At 36.8% G+C, this 27,506-nt stretch overlaps 1 protein-coding gene across 5 annotated transcripts in view; it reads left to right on the top strand.

Moving 5' to 3' along the window:
- Nucleotides 1–27,506, top strand: part of ASPH (aspartate beta-hydroxylase) — a 247,931-nt gene that overhangs the window by 107,542 nt on the left and 112,883 nt on the right. For all 5 annotated transcript variants that reach the window (XM_079156072.1, XM_079156074.1, XM_079156073.1 and 2 more), the window contains 4 exons: nucleotides 2,494–2,532; nucleotides 3,281–3,316; nucleotides 7,708–7,752; nucleotides 19,549–19,590. In XM_079156072.1, the coding sequence (XP_079012198.1) occupies nucleotides 2,494–2,532; nucleotides 3,281–3,316; nucleotides 7,708–7,752; nucleotides 19,549–19,590 (162 nt within the window). The remainder of the gene's footprint in view (nucleotides 1–2,493; nucleotides 2,533–3,280; nucleotides 3,317–7,707; nucleotides 7,753–19,548; nucleotides 19,591–27,506) is intronic.

Raw genomic sequence — 27,506 nt, 5'->3', positions numbered from 1 at the left:
GCAGGTTTGTGTTAGTAAATATCAAGACATAGAAATGAATGGTTTTTCTCAAAGAATTTACTTAGTGAGATTATTTAACTGTTCCAGTGGTTCTGCTATTACCTAAGTAATTTCTTAAACTTTTTACAAGTTGTTTTGGGGCAGTTACAAATTACTTTTTAAGCATATCTCATTACTTTATAGTTATGTCTCTTTTTGTTTGTTTGTTTTTGTTTTTGGCTACCAGGGATTGAACTCAGGGATACTCATCCAGTGGGCCACATCCCCAGCCCTATATTGTATTTCATTTAGAGACGGGGTCTCACTGAGTTGCTTAGTGCCTCACTATTGCCGAGGCTGGCATTGAACTCAAGATTTCTTCTGCCTCAGCCTGCCGAGTTGCTGGGATTACAGCATGCTCATGTCTTTTGCATGGAAAACTTCTTTAGTCAGAATTTATTGCATTTGCTTCTATAAATTAATCCCATTCTCAGAGGTGACTGCCACATTGGGGAAGGTTAAGAGGAATTGGATTCCAAGCTCAATGGCAACATGGAGAAAGGAATTATGACAATGCAGCATGAGTAGTATCCAATCCAGATTTCAGCAACTGTAACAGCTCTTGTCTTCAAGCATTTCATGTACTATTTTATTGGACGCCATGAAGTACATTGTATTTTCCCTGCTTTCCAAATGAGAGAAATAATGTTTGGGGAAGGCAATAACTGCAATCATCCAAGTCCAACGTGTATCTGAGTTCCATCTACCAATCAAAGTGCCAAAGAATGAATTTCTTTAAGCGGGTATTCAGTAGTGTCCTGTGCCCCAAGAGCCATTTGTAACAGCGCTGAAAATGAGCCTGTGGTCTATTACTATAGTGACCTCATGGGTGACCTTGGCAAGAACTCTTTCACTGAACAGATTATATGGAGATGATAGTAGTATAAACCGGCATGGTGTCAGTGAAGATGCAAAGGAGAGGAAAAAGCTGAGAAATGTTTATAAGGCAAAATGAACAGTGCTTGATATGCATGTGTAGCCATATTCCCTCTTCTGGTTTGATGCCTGGTGGTCCTTTTTTCCTGCTGAAAGGCTGGGACAGGGGCTGTAAGTCCCAAGTCTAGTTCCATATAAGTTGATGGTGAGTTTACCATTACACATATGGGAATCATCAGTGTCTACATGATAATTGGAACCAAAATTAAATCCCTTAATGAAAGAGGATAGAAGTAGACAAGAGGAGACTCTATGACTGGGCTTTGAAAGAAGCCATATTTAATACCTGCAGAAAAGGGATGGTGTGATAAAAAAAGATTGAGAAAGAAATAAAATATTAAATAGAGTCTGGTGTCACTGAAGTCCAGGGACAGAGTGTTGCTTAAGAGATCTAATGGGTAGTACTGGAAGGTGTCCAGCAGATTTAATGAGGTGCTCCCTGGCCATCTCAGCAGAAGCCTTTTCAGAGATTTGGTCAAGGCCAGAAGACAGGTAGGAATGGGCTAAGGGGGAAATGAGGAGAGGAGACTTCACATGTAAATGACTATTTAAAGAAATTAGATAGTGAAATGGAAAAAGGAGGGCAAAGGGAAGCAGGCCCAAGATAAGGTTGGTTTTGTTTTTTTGAGACCTATAGAAGTATGAATTTATTTAAATGCTAACTCTGCTTAGGGTGACAATGAGTACACATTCCTTGCCCCTTTTGTCTTCCACATGCCACCAAGAGGACAAAGTGTACCTGAATACTGAAAATGTCTAGAAGATAATATATGTTCAAATATAGTTCTTTATTAAATAAATATAAAAGAATAAATTAATGACCATTCTGGGGAAATAAGATTGTTTGCTCTTCCTTTTGGAAGATCAGGTTGACTGAGAAAGCTGCCAGCTTCTAGGCACAGAACAGGGAAGAGGGCTGTGCAGGAACAAACTTGCTTTGCAATAAAGCAGAAGAGTTCTAAGCCCAGTGGCAGACCTTGAGAGAAGGAATGGGTATCAGGCCTAGTCAATGCCTTCTAAGAGACCAGCAGTGGGTTGTTTGCCTCCAGGTTAAGTATCTGAGAATTGTTCCCTAAACAAAGTAGGGAATGTACCAGTAGATGATCAGCAGGGAACAGCTTTGGCTAACTTAAAAGTTCATCATAGACAGGAAGACAATTTTAAAAAGAAAATTGAGTGCCATTTAGGAATAAACAAATTATTGAATTCTGGTGACAAGTGATTGAGGGAGGAGCTTTCTTTTCCCTTGTATAGAAAGGGAGCACATGGAATTGCTAAGTCCCATGGCTAAACATTGTTTGACTGTCTGGCCTGGAATTTAATCCAGGCCTGTTTCACTTCAGTTGATCAAACTCCTTCCCACCCAACTCCATAATCTGTGTTTCTCAGTGGCTAAGCCTGGAGGTTCAAAGTATTCATAAATAAGATGAAGGTGGATTCCTGGAGCACATTGTCTATTTCTGTTATGTTGAAAATTATGCAGTGCTAAAGAAAAATTTTTTTCTTTTTACTTTATAGTATATGAGCCTTCAGAAAATGAAGCAATAGAAATTTCAGGTAAGTTTTTTTTTTCCTGTAAGCATATGTTACCTATGAATCAAAGCACCTTCCATTTGTTAAACTTTTGTAACATGTGGAACAAAGAATAGGTAGAAGAAGAAACGATTTCAAGTCACTAAGACAATAATTGGTATTATCAGTAGAATTGTACCTCCATGTCTGTAGTGGGATTGATTTCAGGATGAACTACAGATAACAAAATCCAAGAATGCTTAAATCCTTTATAGAAAATGTCGTAGTATTTCCTTGTGACCTGTGCAGATCCTCCTGTGTACTTTAAACACTTTTTCTTACAGTCCTAATGCAGTGTAAAGGCTATGTCAATAGTTATATTGTATCATTTAAATAATAATGAAAAGAAACAATCTCTATGCATATTCACTACACACATAGGTTTCTTTTGTTTGTTTTTTCTTATTTGCTTGTTTAATTTTTTTTTATTTCAATCCTTTGTCAGTGGAATCCATGCATGTGGAACCCATGGATTCTGAGGGCTAACTGTATATTTATTCCATATTTATGGTACAGATTTTGTTAGGGATAATGTTAGCCTATTTGATATACTCTTTGAATTTAACTTAGAAATTAAAGTTGATATTTTAGTATAAATACGAGTCTCTCCATAAAAAGGGAATCTAAAAGAGAAAGCAAAACTTAGATGTCCAAGTGGATATCAGTTACTTTAGGAATTTGAGTGGAGGTGAGTTGGTGTAAGGTGTGTTTTCTTTTCTTTTCTTTTTTTTAGATAACACTACAGAAGAGTCAAACATAATTTCAGAAGGTAGGCTAATTTTATTTTACTTTCCATATTAAATATATGTTCATGTATTCAGCAAGTATTTATTGAGCACTTCTATTTGCTTCTGTATAATGCTCAGGAGCTAGAAATGTGGGAGTGAATGAGACAGAATCCCTCTTCTCACAGGAGCTGGCATTCTAGTGGCCAAACAGGTGATAAGTAAAGATTGTGGAAAGTGAAATGGTGATGTTAAAAACAACTTACTATGAAAACAGCCAAAGAGCGGGCAGAGGGCTACCCTGAATTGAAGTAGGTATCAAAGGTGACCTGGTGAGAAAGGGTTAGCTCTGGGTAGAGATGGGTTAAAAGTTGAATCTTTCGTGTGCTCTTTTATCTGGGGTGGATGGAAACCTTTTTGGGGGAAAGTAAAAGGATGCTTTCTGAAAATTAAGAATAGTTGCATATACTATATTAAACACTGGTACTTCAATACAACTTAGATTTATATAGTTCTTAACAGTTCACAAAATACTTGCACACATATTATTTCACTTGCTTCTCAGAACAGAGGGTGAGGAGGAGACACAGCAAAGATCTTTGTATTTATTTTATAAACAACAAGCTAACTAGAGTGAGGTCAGGAAGTCAGGTGAGATCAAGGTGGTTCCTGGTTCATAGGTGCAAGTGTCTGAGCCAGTGTTCCATCCCTGGATCCTGAAGCTCACTGTGTGGACGCATGAGCTTTCCTAGCAGCTGCTGCCAGAGGGAGCATAAAAAAGAATATTGCTTGTAAAATTACTCTTAAAATTCATTTTTAAGTGGCGGCTGGTTTTCAGATTAAATGTTACTTTTCTTTTTTTTTTTTTTGGGGGGGGGCCACATTTAGAAATGGAACCCAGGGCCTAGTATTTACTGAGCACGTGCTCTGTCACTGAGCTCTCCTGATTAGAGCTTGGTTTGGCAGACTGGATTATGGTATAATCAGTAGAAATTGGGGGATAGCTGTGGAGGGAATGGGGGACACCATGTTTGCTCTCCCTGTCCTCTTAGCTGTGGGAGAGACCCCTGCATGGGAGCTATGGGCCTACTGTGTACAGCAGGATTCACCTCTGTGTAGCAGGGCTGAATTGAGTTGAAGTTTTCCTCCCATTACTCAATTCTCTAAGAAGAATATTAATGTTTTGAAAAACATCTCTAAATGTTTATTTTGATTCAGTGAAAGTAAGAAAAATGAAAACCCCAGCTGGGCAAGGTGGTGCATGCCTGTAATCTCAGTGGTTTGGGCAGGAGGCTCCCAAGTTCAAAGCCAGCCTCAGCAATTTAGTGAGCCCCCAAGCAACTCAGCAAGACCCTGTCTCTAAATAAAAAAGGACTGGGGACGTGGCTTAGTGGTTAAGTGTCCCTCAGTTCAATGCCTGGTACTGGGGGAAAAAGAGAAGATGAAGAAAAGAAAATGCCCATGCCCATGAAAAACTTTATCCAATGTCCCCTACAATTAAAAAAAACAAAAAAAGAAAGAAAAGAAGAAAAACTAACATTACCATATGCATTTGACCCTAACTTTTTTGGACTAGAAATACAATTTTTTTTTCTAAGATTTTTCAGTCAGTTTGAGAAGCTTATAGACTGTGAAGGGTTTTCCCTCTGTTGGACTGTGGGGTTCTGGGCTGTCACCTGCAGTCTACCTGCAGAATCTGTGCTGGCCCCTATAGCACCTGACTGGACTAAGAGTAGCTCATTGTCTTCACACACTCCCTGGCCTCACCATTTGGAATTCTTGTCTTCCCTTGGCCTTTTCTGCTTGTGTAAGTAGATACTTGGATTCCCAAACCAGAAACATGGAAGCCATTATTGAGGCTGCTTTTCCCTCTGTCTCTATGCTTAATCCCAAGTCCTGATAATGGACTCCTTCAAGGCTCCTCCATTCTTTTCTCTGAAGCGATTGTACTGTTGATCTGGTTCAGCCCCTTACCTTCATAATTAATGGCAGCAACCTTCTGACTGGTCTTCTTGATTCTGTGCTTGCCTCCTTCAAATCTATCTTTCACATGCCCTTAAAATGATCTGTGGAAATGTCCTATCTGCATCAGTTCTGAACTTAAAACTTTCTGTCGATAAGGTTGCTTTCAGTTGTGGATAATGGAAAACAAAACTCAGGCCATTGCAGGACCTTCTAAGGAATTTGGATTACAGTTTAGGCACAGTGAGAATGTATAGAAATATTTAAACAAGTTACAGTATAATCTGATTTATGTTTTGAAGAATTCCTAACTAGCTCCTAACTAATTATGTTTTGAAGAATTCCTATCTTCCACTCCTAACTAGCTAGAGATTGGATTGGGTGGAGCAAGAAAGAATATGGGGACCACCCTGCTAGGAAATTATTGAACATTAATCCAGGGAAGTATTGTAGTAGCCCAAAGTAAGATCAGGACTGTGGGAATGGAGGGGAGAATGTTGAACTTCAGATATATTTTGTAATTAAAATTGGTAGACCTTTCTGATGGTAGTAAGGCAAAGGGAAGAAATAAAAGGGGGGATTTGATCTGGTTTGAGTAACTGTTGGATGATGGGGCCATTTGTTAAGGAGAAAACTGGAGTGCTAAAGAAGCTGATTTAGGGGAGAAAATAGAAGGCTCCACACTGAGCATTTTAACTTTGAAAGTTATGTGAGAAATCCCAGTGGAATTATCAAGCAGGAAGTTGGATATACCAATTAGAACTAGTTGTGCAAGGTCTGAGATGGATATGAGCATTTGGAAGTCATTATCAGGAAGATGGTATTAAGTCCATGGAAACCAATGAGAACATTCTGAAGGTGAATACAGTGAGTATAGAGAGGCCATTGCAGGACTGAGCTCTAGAGGACCACAATGTTGTGCAGTTGGGTGGAGGATGAACAACCTGTGAGTGAGGGGGAAAGTGTGTCAGCAGGAAAAGAGGGAATATGTTCCATGCTGTCAAGTGACCCCCAAATCCTAGGATTGGAAAGTTTCTGTTACATTAAGAAACATACAGATTATTGGAATAATTGGTAGAAATAAAAGCCATGCTAAATGAAATGGGTTCAAAAATTCCAAGGGTAAGAAAAAGTAAGCTAAGTTAGTTACATAGGTACCTCTTTCAACTATTTCATGTTTAAAATCATAAATCAAAGTGATATACCAAAATAAATCACATGCCAATAAAAATTTTAGATGAGTTTGTTGAATTTGTTTTTCAAAGTACAATTAGATAAAATTTTCACTTTGAACAATAATAAGGCTTTCTTATTTAACATCATATTAATAGGGTTTAGTAGGATTAGGTTTGACTATTTTTTGTTTCTTCTTATGTAAATGTTTCTAAATATTCTTTTTGAAACCTATGTCATTTTTCTTATTAAAAACTATTATCAGAAGCAATGATTTTAAAAGCTGCATAAATGTTATGAGTTTTAAAAAAGTACTATTTAAAAATACAACTTTTTGACCAACGTTTGTTGCAATTCTTAAGAACCAAAAGAAAAGCTGATACAATCTTACTTTAGATTAAGATCTGTTAAATGGGTTGTAAGGATTGAAGGTAATATATGATGTAATTCAATAGAAGAGTGCATCTTTGTATATTGGGTGGTGATGCCTGCAGTTTCTTTAGCTGTAATTGAATTGAAATGGCCAAGGAAAAAGACAAGATGTTGAAAGTTCACACCCACCTTTCTGACTCATCTTAAAATGCATTATTTTGTGGGTCTGGAGTTTAACTCAGTATCTCAGTAGTAGAGCATGTGGGTACACAAGGCCATGAGTATAGTCACCAATACACACACAAAGAATATGTTAAAGATTATTTTTCAAAAATAACTTATTAAGGATACTATTCGATTTTAAGATTCTATTTAAATTTAATGTCCTATGCTATTTAATTACTGTTAAAACTAGAGTTATTTTCAAGAGATGGAGCTGGGATATAGTTTAGTGGTAGAGCTTATGTTGATTAGCATTCCCTAGGTTTAATTCCCTGTGACCTATGCTCCCCAAAATGCTTTTTATTAAAAAAAAAAAAAATTCTCTAAAGAAGAAACAAGATGTTTTAAATGTCTTTCCTCAGCTCTCTTATCATGTCTGAGACATAACTGTGGTGAAAACCTAAATTTTAGTTCATATCTCCTAAACCAGGCAACAGAATTTTTGAGGTCAGACTGATAGTGTTGTAAAGTCTTGTGTAGAATAGTTGAGAAATACACAATACTCCATGTTGTACTCACTTGTGTGTATGTGTGTGTGTGTGTATATGTGTGCGAGAGAGAGAATAAAGCAATTTTTTTATAATTGCATTTGAATTTTTTTAAAGACTGTAAAAATAATCCCTATCACTTCAGTACAACCAGTCTGTATTCTAAACTCTGATCATTAGCAATTGTAATGGATTGTGACTTTCTTGTTCATTTTTAGAAGTAAGTGTTCCTCCTGCAGAAGAACAGCAGGAAGTACCACCAGGTATGACATTTCATTAGATGTATTTTCCCTTTTTTGTTAAATTTAATTAACACTAGCCTTATTAAATAAACCTATGAAAGGTAAAAATCCTAAGAAGGATTGACGGTACATAAATTAAAAAAAAAAAAAATTCTGTGTTTTGATCAGCTGAACCAACATAGTGGAAAACACACATCCTATTCAGTCTACTACGTAAGTGTTGTGCTAGAATTTAAAGAGTATGATTCTGCCATTACATGTAATGATAATAGTAGAATTTTAGGGGTTTTTTTTTCCCCCTTTTCATTGTCAGGCCATTTGATGGAGGCTATGAAATCAAGTTTCTCAGGATGGAAATTGAATAGCACATCAACTGCCCTGTTCCCTGCCTTTCTTGCAGGCATCTGCAATGCCCTGTGGCAACTCAGGTGCCCAGGGCTCATCAATACCTTTTATTCCGCATCTGTCTCTTGAGTTTAAAGAATGGGAACAACTCTTCGGCCAAGGCCTGTGCTTTGGACTGCGTTTCAGGCCTGATATAAACTAAACCTGTAGTTAGAAAATGGCAGGTAGTCCATTTTCTCAGTGGGAAAAAATGTTCTACTAGATGAAGATTTTCCATAGCCTACCTTGTCATTAAGTATATTTCTTTTCATTTTTTTATTTTGTGTGTGTGAGTCATATTTACTAGTTGAATTTTTACTCAGTTTTTACATGAATCTTAATGAGAATTTTGTAGTGGTGATGTGCATTACCATTGTTGATATTGGTAGAAATTTGCCAAAATTAATTGAATACTGAATTTCAAGATAAAAAGTAACCCAAGAATAAAATAGCCAAAGTATATTTTTAGTTAGGTTTAAGCTTGTCCTTGCTTATTTTATGAATGGATATTTTAGGTTTTGATAGTTGGCATATTGTGCACAGGCATATTTATAATAACATGAAGAATCTATTAATTAAGAGACCACAGTTAATGGCATTACAATATGAATGGAAAAAGAAATCCTTTGGGAAACTTACAAGGTGACTATGGAACAATGAATGTATTGTATTTAGAAAAGATGGGCGGGGCAAGGAAAGCTGATAGTCCTGTCCTGCTTCTTTTGGTTTCTGTTTATTGTTGAGTACCACTTGACAGGGCACCCTGTTTCTGTCTGGAAGAAGCAAAGCAGGTTATAGAGTCAGTTTGATTGCTCTTTTATTCCTTTAAAGAAAATTATTTTATAAGAATTCCTAGAAAAAAAGAAGTTTATTCAACATTAATATCTTTTTTGTTATAGTTCACATTTTTAATATCGATTAACTATCATGAAAGCATGAGAGATTATATTTTGATCATAACTGTGCTTTTATTTTTTTGGTGATGCTGAGGATTGAACATGGGTCCTTGCACATACTAGGCAAGGGCTCTACTGCTAATCCACATCTTCAACCCAACTCTGTGTTTTTATTTCAGTATTTTGTAAATTGACCTCAAGATATTTTTGGAACATAAATATGGTTATGGAACATACTTGTGGTTATGATGATGGAATAAGTTGTTGCTTTTTAAGATGAGATATTTAACAACCACAAAGCACATAAATATGAAGATTTGATTAATGATCTTAATTCCTGGCACATAATAATCTCCTAGTGAATGGTGGCTGAGGTTATTATTGTTTTGTAATTAATTAGCCTGCTCTGTGAGGTGGATCAAGAGAAGCTAATTTCTCGGTGATCTGATCAATAAGTTGTGAACGATAATGAGGTATTATAAAAATTTGATTGACTCAGTACATAATTTGAGCTTGCCAAAAGAGAATGTAAGACTTAGCAGTAGTTATTTCTAATCACCCAACCTGGCTTACTTATTTCCCATGAGTCTTATCGTTTATTTTACTTCACATTATAGCTTTTATTATTCATTATGCAAAATACCAATGTTCATAAATCTGTTCACAATATTTTTGTACAGTTAGTTGGTTGTCTTTACAGTAGTGTGTACTTATATATCTGATTGAAGAACTGCAGGTACATTCAGTGAGGGCCTAATTCCTCACTACCTTTTGATCTTTAAAATTCATTTACTACAAAACTCAATTGAGGACTTCTGCAAAATGCAGGATATTAGTTCATTTTTTCCTAACCCTCAGGACCTAACTGATGATTAATTTGCCTTCCTTGACCATTTCAAGACTAGCTTTTACAACCTTCTTATTGCTTACTGTTGTTCATAGTAATATATTTATCACTGTACTTACCCCATGGGCATTGCAGTGAGTCACAAGTAGGAGACAATGACAGCTAGCATTTCTTGAGCATTATGTAGGTGAACTCTAAGCATATTCTATGGATTAAATACATTTTAGCAGTTTCAGTACACCAAGAGGTAGACCTGCTCTTAAGTCCATTTTACACATGACATTGCAGAGGCATGGCAAGGCAAAAGTCACCTTCCTAAGGTCACAGAACAGACATACAGTAGAAGTGGGATTGATCCTTATGTTCTTGTTCTGGAATCCATACTCTGCTATTGTTTTCTACAGGATTTAAAATAAGGGAAGACCAAAGAGCTGTTAAGAGTTTTGAGAGCTATTTTGATGTGATATAATGAAATGCACCATATTTTTCATTATCTCTTCCTTAATCTTCTTTAATTCACCACTTAGAACTTAGAAATATTGAAGATTTGTGCATAAGTTGTCCAATGGTTTAAAATTTTGTATCTTTTCTTTACATTTTAAAATTTATAAGTGTTTTGCAGGTATACTCTTGGCAAGAATGTAGAAATTCAGTCCTAAGAATTCATCAATCTGATATTAGAAATTAATCATTTTGAAAACTAAATTTTCAAAATTCCTTTGGAATATTTATTTTTTTAGCAAGTTTTTACCTTTCTCCTCCAACTCATATTTACTTAAAGTCATACAGCATGTTTCTTAATACAATATGAATGGCCAAAGAAATCCTTTGGGCAGCTTATAAGGTAACTATGGAACAATGAATGTTTTGGATTTAGAGAAGCATAATATACATAGTACAGCATAATACATAGCACAAATTTAATGATTTATGAATGAATCATTTATGAAGTTCATTAGAGTAAAATTTTCTACCAGTCAATACTTAAGGCCATATGACTAAGTGGTTCATTAACTGTTTTTCTCACTATGCTAGAAAAGAACAACAAAGTTAATTTAATGTTTTGAGTAATCATGTTATTCTAATGGAGACACATGAGCATCATAGTTTCTGGGTATTCTGCTGCTCCTGATTCTTGGGAAATGGAGACACAATTCATCCTGCCATGGAATATTCTAGCAGTGGAAAGGATCTCACTGCAATACATCCATTCACACCTCCTACTCAGCATTTATGAACACCAATCATTAACACCCTTAATAAGCTTTAGGCTGGCAGCACTAGAGATCTAAGGCAATGGCAGAGATAAACTTTATGCTCATTCAAGGTAACGCTTAACCAGTGCTTTACATGCATATTGTTATAATCATTTTTTAATTCAAAAAGCATATATTGCAACTGCCTTACAGGCTCTGCACTGGCCAGTGGAGCTATGCTCAACAATGTAGTCCTTGTGTGTGGCATGCAGTGGAATGGACCAGATAATGTGATGGCACTGACTTCAAAGAATAGTGCGCAGGGTAGCTCATGCAAAGAGGGATAACTCAGCCAGCCTCAGAGGAGCAATACTGTGCTGGCTGTAACTGAGTTTTGAACCACTCCAAAAGGTTCAGAAGTTAGCAGATGGGGAGGAAGTGCTTACTGATCGACAACCAAGATGGTGTGCCACATGAAATGTGAGAAGACAGGGTGGAAAAGTAGGTAGGCAACTTGGGAGGTCTTCTATACTTATGTTTGGAAGTTTAGATCTGAACCTAAAAGTAACAGGAAGTCACTGCAAAATTCCAAGCAGAGAGATCACATGATCAAATCCAGTTTTGAAGTCAGTAGTCCAGCAAGCAGGTAAAGACAAGTAAGGGGCAGTTGTGTTAATCCAAGCCAGAAATGGTGGGAGATAGACTATGGTAGAGTGAGTGGAAAAGAGGCATCAATTTCATGGATATTGGAGGTAGAAATAATCTGATAGGAGAGGGGAAGAGTCAAGGATGATTTCAGCATTTCTGGCTTGAGTCCTTATAAGTGAGTGGTGAACCCTTAATAAGAAGAGATTCAGAAGGCAGGAGGAATAGAGGGCAGCAACAGAGAAGACAGGTTTCGGAGATATGGTTTAAACCCTTGTAAACCACTTTTTTTTTTTTCTTTTTGTGTGTGTGTGTGTGGTGCTGGAGATTGAACTCAGGGCCTTGTGCATGTGAGGCAAGCACTCTACCAACAGAGCTATATCCCCAGCCCATGAACCACTTCTGAATGGAGTCTTCAAGTGTGTAGGAGCTTATGTTTAAGTTGTAAAATTGCAACTGAACTTTTAGTGCATTTGCCTCTTTATGAATACTCACCATTATACTTTGAGCAGTTTCCCATTGTCTCAGATATATTGAAAATGTTCATTCCTCTCAAAATCTAGCTAATTGTTAAATCCTTAGAGAACTTAAATTGTAGAGTCAAACTCATTTTTAAAATCTTTTCTGTTGAGGTATAATTTGTACACTAGGAAGTGCTTAAATGTTGAATTTGTACATGTGTTATTCCCTGTATCCACTACTCAGATCAATCAGAAAAAAAACGTCTGGCACCCTAAAAGTCTGTCTCTCCTTCCGTCTAGTAATACCTCTGCAAAGGTGACCACTGTGCAGATCTACAGCATCTAGAATGTTTTTAAAAATCTGCTAGATTAACTAGAATCATAAACACACATGCAAACATGTACATAATCACAATTATTTTTGTTACTGCTTTCTATTGCTCAATATCATGTGTGAGCTTCAGCCACCTTCATATATAATTTAGTCTAATTCTTTATTGTTTTCTGTAAACATACTAGTGTTTTATCATTCTCTTGTTGCTGTTTGACTACTGTGAAGAAAGATAATATAAATATTCTACATGCTTTTGGAGAATATAAACAGTCATTTCTGTTAGATACAAAGATGTACATATAATTTCTTGTTGCTTCACATTAGCACCAAGCAGTTCTCGTTCATGTAGAAATTGGTGTCTATACATGCAGAGAAAGAGGGATAGAAGGAAATGTCATAATTGTTTTAAAACACCTGACATTGAGTAATTTATAAAGAATAAAAGTTTATTTACCTTACAGTCCTGGACACTCTGAAGTCTAAAACATGGTACTGGCTTTTGATTGACATCTAGTGAGATCCTTCTAGTTGTATCATATGGTGGAAGGCAACATGCAAGAGCAAACTTGATAGCGTGGGTCTCTCCTTCTCTTGCTATAAAGTCACTGATTCAATCATGAGGGCCCCCAACCTCATCACATCCTCTGATCCTAATATATGAGTTTGCATTAATGTTCCTACAGATGGATTTATGGAGGATGCATTTAAACCATAGTAGTTATCCAGCTTTACAAATTATATCAAAATGTACCTTTGTCTATACAAGTTCCTTGTCTAATTCAATATGGTAATTTAAGTCCAACACTGTAGTAACAAAATAAATCAGATACTAATATTTGGAATGAAAATGTAAAAAGTTAGATAGGTGTGAATTTTATTTCTTTAAAAATACTGTACATTTTTCTTATTTTACCAAAAACATTAAAACAAAATTATTAAACTAATATTTTAAAAGTACTGTACATCACACTTAAAATTCCTTTCTGTATTTTTTTTAAATCCCATTCTAGATTTCTGATTCTTTTCAATGTAGTGACAATGTCAATGGGAGAAAGAAATTTAATGCTTGTGTTTCTCAAAAAATTGAGATTCAGTTGTAATTCTGGAGCACTCAAAACCCCCAATTTCTTCAGCAGCTTTGCAAGTACTCCTCTGGGTCTTTGGGAGTAGTTAGTTAATTATTCTGTTAACAAGTTGTCCGTAAAAACAGAGAAAAAAATCATTTACTTCTGTTGGTGATTTTTTAAAAAGTAGAATGAAAATGAAGCAGTGTCCCAGTCTGTATCTGGTTGGTCCTTTAATTTAGATTTTCCCTTATTTTTGCAGATACTTAAAGCTTCAAAAAGACTGCCCCTACTACCACAGGAGGACCAGCCTAACCATACGCTCCAAAAGATGGCTGTGATAGATCTTGTGAAGTAAATACTGGGCAGACCAAGATCTTTGGGAATGAACACTAAAGATGTTTTGAATGAATTATAGTCCACTGGCATTTTAGTGTATTTTTTTTTTTTTTTAGAAACAAAAGTTATATGTAATTTACATTCCTGCATGTCCTTTTTTGATACCATTAGTGGGTCCATTGGATTTTTTCCCTTTTTTTTTTTTTTCTTTTCGTGACATTGCTTTAACCATACCTGCATTTAAATGTTTTTCAGACAAGAGTTAAGAATTATGTTGATGATATAGCAGCAATTTGTCTTGCCAGGATTTTAATACATTATTAGGAACTAATGCTAAACTATGTTGGACTGACTTGTGTAAGCTCTGGGTTAAACATGACTTAAAAACCTTTAAGAGTGTCTATTGTATTAGCACTCTTAAAAACGTGAACAGATGTGATCATTTGCTGTGAAGGTTTAAGTTGTATATATTTGCACTGATATTCTTATCAAAAATTTCTACATTAGCTTCAGATATTCAGGTTATACCACAAATTTTGAGATTTTTGTAGCTTTTAGCTGGCATATGAGAATAATATAATATTTTGATGAAAGGTTTAAATTATCATTAATTTATTTTTCGAAATAAGGGGGAACTAAAATTCCTTATTAGGACATCAGGAGAAAGAATGGCCTACAAAAATATCTTGTGCAAAAACACTATTTAGCACCTTGGATGGATCATGTAATAGCTCTGTTCCATTCAGTATTTATTTACATTTTAAGAAATCTGTACACATTACCGGTGCATAACTTAAAGACTGTTTTCTGCCTTTGACTGATTAAGTAATGCCCTCACAGCACCAGAGACTGCCCGTGCTCTCACTGGATCAAGTTCATGATGCTTCTCCTCCTGTTGGGTTGATTTAGGATATATGAGAAGTACTCATCCAGCCTGGTGCCTGCTGCTATTTTTTCACAAGGGATGAGCCTTTTCCTTTCTACACTGAAGATTTTCTTCTATTTTTAATGTGGTTTATTTTTGGCTCAGAAATACCTGCTGTGATGAAAATATTGCTCTGTTAGAAAAGGAGGTAGCTGGAGCATCATTTTGAAAGAACCATTATTAAAAAAAAAAGCCATAAGAAGTAGTGATATCTGTGGGTCAAGGGGTTGCTCTTTATTATGTTAACATTGTCTTAAGGTGGCTTTTTTCTGCCTTTAGGGTAAAATCAAAGAGAGTCTATATTTTTATCATTATAGATTGTAGTTACAATATAGTAGGTTCTGCATGCTGATCTGAGGTGTAGTGAAACCTGAAATAAGAGTAAACCAAGCAATAATTTTCTAAAGCTGTGATATGGGTAATATAGAGCTGATTCTCAACTTACAATTAACCTCTTCATATTGTGAATTATAGAACACTACTTTTTATAAAGCTGTATTTTTTTAGGGAAACTTAGGAGTGACATATAACTAACTGATGAATGACTAAAATAATTTCTGCTGGGCTTTTGTATATAATCATCTGTAGTATTCTAGAAATTATTATGCTATGGTCAATTTCAAATGATTTTTAATTCCAAATGTCTGAATTAATGAGCTTGTCTATAAACATATGCCATGGTGGGCAACATCAATGGAATTTCAAAAAGTAATGTAAACGTCTTCTGTTTAATGTTATTTGAGTGCAATAAAATGCAGAAGGATTCTTCTCTATATTGTCATTATTTTTAAATATATTATCTTTAATTTTGTTACATAACAAAATCAGTTAGTATTTTAGAAGAATATGACATTTTTGGTGACTAACATCACAAGGAAATACCTTTGTTCTCTTTTCATAACCTGTTTCTAATAGGTAATGCTTATTTGTTTTAACATGTACTACTATGCTACCTTGCAGAGGGACAGAATTGAAATGAAATAGTTCTTGCATCCATCCTTTGTAGGTTTGTGTCCTGTACCTTAAGTTTTGATTATTCCCTGGTGAAGTCTCCTCTCCCACATATACACCTTTCTTATCCCGCACAACTTTCTTCTGTGAGGATATTAACTTCATCGTAAGTGGATGAATGAGGGGCTGAAAAATATATAGCAGGTTCACATTCTTCATTGCTCCCATTTTCAGCCTTTATTTTCTAGACAGGAAAAGAGAACTAGACAAGTAAGAAACAAGCTCCTGGGGTTCTGGAAAGGGTTGTTTTCACCCCTAACATATCCAGAAGAACTGAAGATTTCTGGGTATGTAGACTGGATGCACATACGAGTACTAGGGAATTGAGTTCTCTCAGCAGCTGGGTTATCCCTGCTTGCAGATGAGTAAACCAGGAGTGAGCAAAGTGGAAATGCCCTCTGGCCTCTGGCGTTACTAAGGTATTCTAGAGTGAACACATAGGCAACAAATGGAAGCCACAAAGCAGGCAGGAGGCCAGTTAGGAATGACTAGTAATAGATGATGGTACTGAGACCTGAGCTCAGGAAATGGCAGTAGAGAGATAAGGAAGGAGACAAGAAAGGTGTGACTATTGAAGAGTGGACAATATGGGTGGTCATGGAGGAAGCAGAGCCCTAGACCTGGGTATTGGGGAATGATCAAGTGCCTGTGATTAGGCACTTGGAAAGGCAGATGGGCCTGGGTGCAAATTAGCTCTCATTCTCAGGTCCAACAAGAACTACTTAGTAGGTACATTAGCACAGTAGCTGCAACTTGCTAGTGTACAATACATCCGGATCTACAAAAGTGGCCAATTCTCAATGGTTGAATGACAGTTTTTAAAAGATCAATATTCCATTCTTTTTAGTAAGGTTTTCCTTGCTCTGATAAAATAATAATGAAAGGGGTAAAAAGTCATATTAATACAGGTAAAGAATGTGTAACTTTTTTTTTTTAATTTTTGGACATGAGTATTTAAACTCTAAATGTGAGTTACAAATTTTCAGGGGAAGACTGAGTATCCGTCTCTCTTACTTAATGAACTGCCCATTACTGGGATATGCAATGTGTGATTAAAGTAGTATTGTTATGCATTATGGTCTCTCAAATTGGTCTTTCTTGTTCTGTAACCCTGGGAAGATTCTTTGGATTCTCTATGCCTCAGTTTCTTTATCTGTAAAATTATAACTATCTCCCAATGATTGCAAGGATAAATGGGATAATCTGTATTAAGTGCTTAGAACAGTGCCTGGTACACAGCAGTGCTCAATAAGTCACTTTTTTTTCCCCCCTTTGGCACAGTGAGGTCTATATGAAGTCTCCCAAAAAAGCATAGATAACAGAGATTGATTATTGGTTGTGCAGTATCCTAGTGAGGTACAGTAAATCTCAGAAAACTTCTTCACTTAAGCTAAAGTTAAACATTAAAAAACAGTTTTCCAAATGTCTACTTTGTATATCCTCCATATCCAAGCAGGCGTCTCAGAACTCAACTTGTTGATGTCGGGGAAGGGATGGAAGGAGACACAGTGAGAGTAAGAGAGACCTTTCCTGCCAGGGCCTGGAAGGGTCTGAGCTAGGCCTTCTTTGGCTTGCTCCCTATTGGGTTGGAGGAGAAAGAAAGATGGTGGCCCTTGTTTCTGTGAGTATAATCCACCATACTGTCCTCCAAGTTACTGGAGGGATGTGGGTCCAAAGGACATGGGGTGACCTGGCCAGGACCCTCCCATACAGGATCAGCACCTTCCACTCTGTTTTGAATGTGACCAGTTCACACCACTCCTCTTTCCTTACTTTTCTTCCCAAGGGTGGGAAGATCTGTGAGACCCCTATACTCCCTTTTATGACCAGCACCCACCTGTTCTATCTAGTCAGGTTAGAAACTTACATTGTGTGCTTAATTTTTCAAATCACATTAGTCAAGCGTGACTCCTGAAGGAAGTCAAAGGTTACGGGCTGATCCCACTAGAAGGAAAGCTCCTATAGGACCAAGATTTATGATGCTCCTTGCTGTATCCCTGATGCCTACAAAAGGACCTGGCAGATACTAGGTGCTCAGTTAATATGTACTAAGTATTGTAAGGTCTACTTTAGCTGTCTAGCGTTGTAGTCAGGAAGTTAATAGTTAATAAGACCAGATGTTCTAGAATAGTCAACAGAGATCTATAAGTCTCCCCCCTTTAAAAAGAAATATCCTGCATACTTCTTGCCATACTGCCCAAGAAGTATGTGTAATCAACTTTTTACAAAAGTTAAGACTTACATTTTTTGTTCCCTCCATTTCTTTTTCATGAAAGGCATAGAATGACAGCGTAGGAAGAACATGATGCTTAGGTGTCATTTAAACCACTGGCCTTCATAGCTTCAGAATTTAATTTCTCAGGCTCAATTTCTTCCTTTGCATGAAGATTCATCCCCTGCAGGAGACAGGGATGTACAAGTCATGATGTGCTTAGCCCTAAACCTGGCTCCTAGAGTTCAAAGTTAGTTCCCTTTCTTCCTTTCATCTCAGATCTCAAAGGAAATACAACACTGGACCTATAAAAAACAAAAAAAAAACAAAAAAACCCTTACCTGCATCAAAGCCTGCATTAGATTTGTTTTTCACCACCTGGAATTGAAATGTCTTATTGGAATGAATGTGAGAAACTCAGTACTGACAATTGAGTGATCCATGTCAAGCAGTGTACTCTGACATCATCCTGGGTCGTACCACACTCTCTTTCATCTACTCTGGGGAGAGGGCAGAGTCTATGATTTTTGTCATTCTCTCATCTACTATGAGGAGAGGACAGAGTCTATAATTTTTGTCAATCTTCCAAGTTCTGCCTCATCCCCATATATATGCATGTGTGCATGTACATAGAAGAATCCAAAGGTAAGGTTAAGTGTCAACTGGAACCATAATCGATCTACTTACAAAGAAAGGATCTAGTTAATTTTCATTCTGCATCTATAACAGGTTAAACTTAAACTTATAGAAATAAACTAAAAGAAATAATGTTATAGTCACATAGTCAGTTCATTTGCTGATGTTTTCCATGAGAAGGGTGGGCATTCTTTGACTAGTCCTGGTAGGTTTCTCTGCATGCAGTAGCCTTGTTTATGAGAGAGACACTAACTGTGATTAACTTCATATTTAGCTGCCAGAGATGTGCTGTTCTGTTCATCTAGGGCTTCTCAGCAAGGGAGCTAAAGGTATACACCCAAGCTTCAGTGCGGGCACCCCCGCATCACCACTGGATCATCTGAATATGTGTGAAGTTCTTAGCACAGGGAGATTAATATTCCAGGTAGTGGGACATGCTACATTCTTTTAAAGCATATGGTGTCATTATAAAAGCAGCCTTATCATTTTAGGAGTCAATTAAAATATTGAAGAAACTCTGCAGATGGTTTGTCTCCATCCCAGTTTGCCTTTGTATCTATACAAACACTTAGAATTGGTGAAAATGACTCATGTTAACTCTCATAGATGAGGAGCACTTAGATTAGAACCTGATTCCTAGCCATGGTTCAGTGACTTTTTAAAGCAATTCAAATGATCCCAGATCTTGATATTTTGTAATGAATTGATTGCATGTGCAAAGAATTCAGGGTTTAGGAAAATTGAATCATATGCCCAGAAATATTTTGCTTAAATTATGTTCATTGAAATTCATTAAAATATTATGTATTTTGAGATATTGAATGGTGACTTGCACAGTAATTACTTTGTTTTGTCTTTAATTTTCAGAAACAAATAGAAAAACAGATGATCAAGAACAAAAACAAAAAGGTGAGATTGTCAAACAGTCATACTGTTTGAAAAAGTCATACCATTGAAGAATAATGATGATTTTATCTCATATCTCTAGTTAAAAGAGTATGCCACTAATTTCATTATTTCAATGATTTTATCAATAAACATTTATTAATATTGTACATAAACATTAGGATCTAACACTCAGAGAGAGATTGCCTGGGGTCTACTCCTAGTTTTGCCATTTTTATATGTCTTTGAAAAAATTACTTAAAAATTTTATCCCTCAACTTCCTCTTCCAGAAGCTGTTTCCACAAATAAATGAAAATATTTGCAAAGTTCCTAAAGCAATTCCAGGCATAGGGAAAGCACTTAGGAAATATTAAGTATTATTTATTGTTAATATGTTCACAACTGTGCTAGGTATGGGGGAATCCAAAGATTACTAGAACATAGTATCTCTTTTCAAGGGACTGAATTGTTGAAAAGAAAGACACACAAAAGGTATAGCCATGTTAAAAGAATTACCTCTGCCTTCCAAATGTTTATTACAAAGGCATCCTAATAAAATTTATAACTCAATAACTTTGAGTTTGACTTTCACAGAGAATCCTGAACTTATTCAGAGTGAAGAACTAAAATTAACATTAAAAGAATTATACGGCTGGTCACAGAATAGTTGTTACACTTTTAGCATCAGCTGAATGACAAAATCTTTCATAATTAAGTATGATTATGATTTCAGGAATACCTCTAATTTAGAGTGATGAGAGCAGCATCTGTGTTTGAAATTGTAGAACATATGTACTGTACAAATACTTGGTAAACTATAAAACTGTTGACTTCTGACTGTGATATCCTAGCTCACAGATTGAAGATGAGTTATCAAGTTTGTGCAGTTTTTTTCTGACTAGTTGTTTTTCAGTTTATTTCAAAGTAATACAAGGAAGTAGTTTTACAGGTTAAGTATTAAATATAAAGCAATAGTCCTTAGGCTACCACTTCCTGTTGCTGAGTCTCACTCATCAACCTTCTTTTAGTGCTCTCTAATAATTCCCTGTGTTTTTCTTTAAATATCCTAATAATTCTGTAGTTTTCTCCTCAATATTGGAAACTGTTGATTGTCTTTTAGGTGACTGGGATTGCTCCATCATTATACTCACACATGCTCTGTCCTGCCTTTCCTCCCATCTTTAAATATATTTATGACCAAACTATATTTGATAGGACCAATGCTAAGGAGAAAAATCATAAAGCTGAAAGGACTGTATCAACAACCCTTGTTGGAGTTGATCACTTCCTCTTCTGCAAACACTTCCTTTTCTTGTCTTGCCAGATGCCACATTCTCGTGGTTTTCTTCTACTCTCTCCTGCTGGCTTCTTCCTAGGCTCTCTGGATGAATGTTCCTCATCTCCCTGACCTTTAAACACTGGAGGACCCAGGACTCAGTCCTCAGGGTGATTCTCTATCTACATGCACTCCCTCATTATCTCATCTAATCCTTGGTTTTAATTATTCTTTATGCCAATGATGACTGCATATACCCACAGCCTGGGGCTCTTCCCCTGACTCCAGACTGTAGGTCCAGCCATCTACCTGGTATCTCTCTGATGACCTCAACTGTAGACCTAATAATGACTTCAAACTCTGGTGTGAAACAGAACTCTGGATCTTTCTCTCTTAAAACACATAGTTCCTGTGACCCTTCTCTTTCATGCCTCTCCATCATCCATCAGCACATGTCAACCACCTTCTTTTGGGTACATTGAGAATCCAACTCCTTCCCGCCACCTTCACCTGCTATTACCAGGTCCAAGCCATGACCATTTGCTGCCTGAGTTATTCTAGAAGTTTCCTAACTGGTCTTCCCACTTCCACCTTTGTGCCTCTATCTTCTTTTTCAATATGTAGCCACATTGATCCTTTTAAACCTACTCTTATTGTGTTGCCAAGATCCTTCCAGCATATTCTTATCTTCCTCATAGTGAAAACAGAGCCCTCTGTGATGGTTTAGAAGGCCTCATACAATCTGTCTCTGCTTTTCCTTCTGCTGGTTTCCTCTCTAGCCTCCTATCTGTGACTGTCAATGCTTTGGTCCCTCCAGCACACTTACACTGTCTTCCATGCCAGGCACATATAGGAGCAAGACCTTTGCACTGGCTGCCCTCTCCAGGCTGGATGTTCTTCCCCAAGATGTCTACATGGCTTGTTCCTACAGTCTCTTCTCAGCTGTGAACCCCCTGACCCTGATTTTATTTAAGATTTTAACCCCCTCGTATTCCACATCCTTACTTTTATTTTCTCCGTAACACTTTTACCATGTGATCGAATGGGTAGTTTAATTTTTTGGTATTATCTGAATCTTCCTCTGGAATGAAGATACCAGGAAGAACATCTGTGCTTGTTTTGCTCACTGCTGCATCTCCTGGACCTAGCAAAAGCTTGCACACAGTAGGCACTCAACAAATATATATTGAATGAACTTCTATTGTTTTTAAATTAATAAGTATTAATAGTAAAAGACATTAAAGACTTTACATAACTCAAAGTGTAGGAGTAAGAGCCAGAACCCAGAAGGCACTCACCTAAAGAAACCAGAGCAATTACAAGGTCTCCTGTGACTTAATGTGGCCAACCACAGGGAACACAGGGAATCCTTGCACTTATGCTGTTTGGAGCACTGAACTAACAAGGAGAAGAAAATATTTATTTTAAAACTCTTTAACCTTTGCTTTCTTCATCTAGGGATGAGGATAATGATTCTTATGCCTTGGGATATGTCATAGCAGAAAGATAAGAAGAAAACATTATTTTTAAATAATAAATGCAATCTGCTAATATGAGAGTTGTCCAAATACCTGATTATTACCCAAATACCTGATCTTCAGGCTACTTTAGTTAGTAATTGAATTGATAGATTTGTACATTTAACAAAGCTGCGCCAATTTTGTAAATTAGCTAAGATGGTACTTTTTGAAACTCCACATCTATCATAATTGTAAAAGCAAAGGTATTTTCAATCCCAAAAATAGGACACATAAAGAGCAGTTTTTTAAATTGAATCAGTCTAGTTTTGCTTTTTTTTTTTTTTTTTTTTGCGATACTGGGCAAGCACTCTACCAACTGAGCTATATCCCCAGCCCATGAAAAAGTCTAGCTTTATGAAGCAATTGCAATTGCTCATATGCTCTATATCACTCAATCTGCCGGGTACCATGGAACATTCCTTCCATGGCTCCAAGGCCACTGATGTTATAGACTAAGGCCACACTCCAACATCAAGTTCACAGAAGTCTCTCTCTTCATGAGCCGAGATTCCAGAGTAATCTTACAGTTATATTCAATTACATATGATCTAAACAGCTCACATTTCAGTAACTTAAAAAGGTAGGAGTACATTTCTTACCCACGTTCATAATCTGGAACTAGATCATGAGGGGTATAGTTCCTGTCTTACCATTCTGTCATCCTTAGTTCATAACCTCATGTTCCAAAAGGACTATTCTTGCACCAGCTATTATAGCTTCATCCAGATAACAGGAAGGGGGATTGGAGGAGGTAGACTTCTTAGAAGGACATTTAACTGACAGAATTTTGTTAAAGTTAAATTTCAGTGTTTTACTTCTGAGGGAGAAAGGAATATTGAATATTGGAGGAAGTTGCAATTGGTAGTCTCAGGCATGCAGTATCTTATTCTTTTTATTACTGAGATATGCTCAACCACCATATGTTAGGAACATGGCTACCATTTGATGCTAAAAAGCTCATTAGGTCATCAGAATATATATACATTTTAAAAATCTATGCACCCAAAATCAAGAAAAAATGACCAATTACTTTGCCCTTTTAAATATCTGGCATGGTTCTAGTCAGTAGGGTACAGTTGGGACCAAGCATCCTTCTTTCAGGGAGCTCCCAATAGGAAGGTCAGCTGTGCACCTCGAACTGAAGCTGTGATTACTGTTTTGAGGAAATACAGCAAGAGAGTGTGCTGAAGGGAACTTATTCAAGGGAAGGTCTCCGAGCAGCTTGGCAATACCATCCAGGCAGCTATGCAAAGACTAGTGCTACTAGTCTGGAGCACTGTAGCAGACAAGAGTCTGCAAAAGTTCTGAGGAGTAAAAGAAGGGCCTAACAAGCTGGAGCATCCTAAGAAAGCCGAGAATTCATGATATGCAGTTAACAGACCATGGCAGGGAAAGAAGACATTTTTCTCCATGTATGGGATGCTACACCCAGCCCAGCCACATCTCTGTCCCAACCCTCATTAACACATTGACTGGTTAGCTTCTAGGAGGTCCACCAAATGCATTCATACAAAAGTAGGAACAGGAGAGGTGGGATCCTGTTTATTGGGTTTATTGCAAATACAAAAGGACCCTCACACTGCCTTTCATACCCTGTGCTCAGGTCAGGCCTCCAGGGCTCTGATCCTAAAGGGTATTTTCCAGGGGAGTTGGGAGCTGGGGTCTCTGGACCTGCAGGGATTACAGTGCACAGCTTTGCCTGATGACTTTATACTACTATCCGTTAAAATTGTCCACTTAGGTCAGTAGCAACCAAAAATGTTTGTAACTGAAGTATTCTATGAAGAGTGAAATGTGCAAGTATAGTCAGAATTAAGAGAAATAATGAATCAGTGCTACCACCCATTCATTAAAAATTCTGCTTGAGCAAACTGTCAGTTTTGGTAGTCCCATATATTATTTTAGTCAAAGAGATTCATATGTTGCTCTCAACTGGAAGGAAGTGGGGGAAGGGAGATTTTCCATTTGGGCACTTGGTCGAAAAAAATAAATACCATGCTTCAGTACTCAGTGAGACTTGAGTTTCATAATAACAGAAATTGAGTTTTTTTTTTAAAGGACAATTATAACTTTTTCTCAGGATAAAATGAATTATCAGGTTGAGTTATTTTCTACCTGTATTGTGTCCCCTCAAGAATATTGATGAGGAACTACTAATGAGAGTGAGAAGACCCAGTTTCTTAGAATTAATAATTATATATGATTACTTTCTTCTTTTAGGGAATTGGATTTAGTTTACTTTGGTAGAGTCAAAAGATTGAAATAGGGCTTATTCCAAAATAGGTCTTCTTTTGGGAATGCCTGATTCTGAAATTGAATCAAACTATTTATATCTGCTTTAAATACAATTGCTATATCAGTTTCTCCCCACTGGATGTCATCTTTCCCCATGTATTCCATTTTCCACAACCACAAAATGTGGATGCAAACTACAAAGTAATGCAATTCAAAGATGCTTTATTAGATGTCAAATTCCAGCGTTTGTTTTTATTCATACATTTTTCAATACATATTTAGTACTTATCTTGTGCCAAAAACTGTTTTAGGCACTGGGTCTGTAAGACTAATACAACAAAGTCCCAGTTCTCATGGTACAGGTTAAGAATCCCCGATCTAAAATGCTTGGAATTACAAGTATTGTGGATTTTGAATTTTTCATATTTTTTAACATTTGCATATATCTGATAAGATATCTTGGGGATGGAACCCAGATGTAAATATGAAATTCATGAATGTTTCATACATACCTTTTACACATAGCATGAAGCAGTTTTATACAGGATCGTTAATACTTTTATGTTTGAAACAAAAATTTTCATGAAGTGGAATTTTCCACTTGTGGCATCATGTCAGTACTCAAAAAGTTATGGGTTTTTAAATATTTTGGGTTTTGGATTTTTAGAATAGGGATGCTCAATCCGAACTTATATTTTGGTGTGATTAGTGTTGTAGATAAGCAGTTTTTAAAATTAGATTATAGCAGGTAGTGGTAGGTGTGAAAAGGAATACAAAACAAGCAGTAGGCAAGCAGTGTCACTGTATGTGTGGTCCTCTGTTGACATTAGTCAGAGATTTGAAGAATCCAGGGAGTGAGCTCTCTTCTCCCATATGGCAGAAGATAATCCAGGGGTTGAAGAGGGTATTCATAGTCCCTGAGAATGTGTGCTTAACATGTTTGAGGGTTAGCAAGCAGGTGATTGCTGGTGTAGAATGTGTGAGGGGAGATGTAGGAATGGCTGATATCAGAGAAATTGAGGGTCCAAATCACAAAGGACTTTAGAAGCCATAGTGAAGAATTTTGTATTATCTCCAGTATGATGGGAAACCACTAGGAGATTCTGAACAGATTAATAGGATCTGCCTTCTGTTTTCAAAGGCTTGTTCTGGCTGTAAGGACGCAAGATTGGAAGCTGGGAGACTCACTAGGAGACCATGTCAGTAGTCCAGAGGAGGAATGATATTGATTAGGATTAGGATGTAAGGTAGAGGTAGTGAGTGGAAATTGTGTGTGTGTGTGTGTGTGTGTGTGTGTGTGTGCGCGCTTAGATAAAATACATTTGTATCTTGAAATTTTCCTGTAATTTTCTTTGGATTTAGAGTAATATTTAATATCCCATTATAGTGTTCATTACAACTAAGGATATGCTTAAGCAGTACAAATGGTGAATGTCTTTTGAAAGGCGTTTATAGCTTTCTTGGTTAGTATGTGCATTCTTTTAAAAAGAATAGTGCCCCAGTGGAACACCAGATGGCACTAGAAAACAAGTCACATTGATAGGAGCCGACTCACATTTGCAATGCCACTTAAAGAAAAGGCTGAGCTGGCTATAATATAGCCAGTCAATCAGCATGGTGCAACTAGGACCTTATATGGATAGTTCTTAGTTTTCTGTATCATAAGAAAAATAAAGATAGAACCAACATGAGTAATAATCAAAACTCATTCTGATGTGTCCCTATTTTTTGAAAAAATATATCTCCTGAGAAGCTTTTCTTGTGATCCTTAAAACTGTACACAACACATTTGAACAAAGCTGTTCTTCATTGCCCTAAGGATAAAAATTAAACTCCTTGGCACAGCACAGAGCATCTTAGGCTATTGCTCCTGCTTGTGGTTTTCCTCTGTTCAAAATGTTCTTTCTCTCTCCTTCCCTTTCATCTGGCAAATTCCTAATCCTTAGAACCAAACATAGAAGTTACCTCTTCCAGGAAACCTTTCCTGACTACACTGCCATCTTCTACCCAACCAGGAGATATGCTTCTCCTTTGTGTCCCCAAGATACTCTGTACTTCCAAATTTTTAGAATGAATTTTGAGTTTTCCCCTTAATTTCTAGGTGAAAAGCTTCTTGAGGATCTGAACCATGACTGACCCTCTCCTTTGGTATTAATCACAGTTGTCAGCATTCCCCAGAGAAACAAAACCAGTAGAATGTGTGTGGGTGTTTGCAGAGAAGTAGATGTAGATGGCATAGACATCAATATAAATACAGCTAGAAATATTATACAGAGTACTCCATTTTATCCCAAATCTTCTGATTTAAATGTTTATCTCACCTAAATATATAACAACATTCTTCCTCCATCCTTGCCTCCCTCCCACCCTCCATTATGTATCATCATCCACTTAATCAGAGAGATCATTCAGCCTTTGGTTTTTGGGGATTGGCTTATCTCACTTAGCAAGATATTCTCCAACTTCGTCCATTTGCCTGCAAATGCCATAATTTTATTCTTCTTTATGGTAATATTCCATTGTGTATATATACCACAGTTTCTTCATCCATTCATCAATTGAAGGGCATCTAGGTTGGTTCCAGTTTTCTCATACTAGACAAAGGTGTGAAAAACATACAATGGAGAAAAGATAGCCTGTTCAACAAATGGTGCTAGGAAACCTGGAAATCCATATGCAGCCTAATGAAACTAAACCCCTATCTCTCCCCCTGCACAAAACTCAACTCAAAATGGATCAAGGACCTTCGAATCAGAGCAGAGACCCTGCACCTTGTAGAAGAAAAAGTAGGTCCAAATCTTCATCATCTTGGCTTAGGATCAGACTTCCTTAACATGACTTCCAAAGCACAAGAAATAAAAGCAGGAATCAATCATTGGGATAGATTCAAACTAAAAAGCTTTTTTCT

This window comes from Sciurus vulgaris (assembly GCF_902686455.1).
Source record: "Sciurus vulgaris genome assembly, chromosome: 1".
Classification (NCBI taxonomy): Eukaryota; Metazoa; Chordata; class Mammalia; order Rodentia; family Sciuridae; genus Sciurus; species Sciurus vulgaris.
This window is presented reverse-complemented; position numbering and strand designations above follow the sequence as displayed.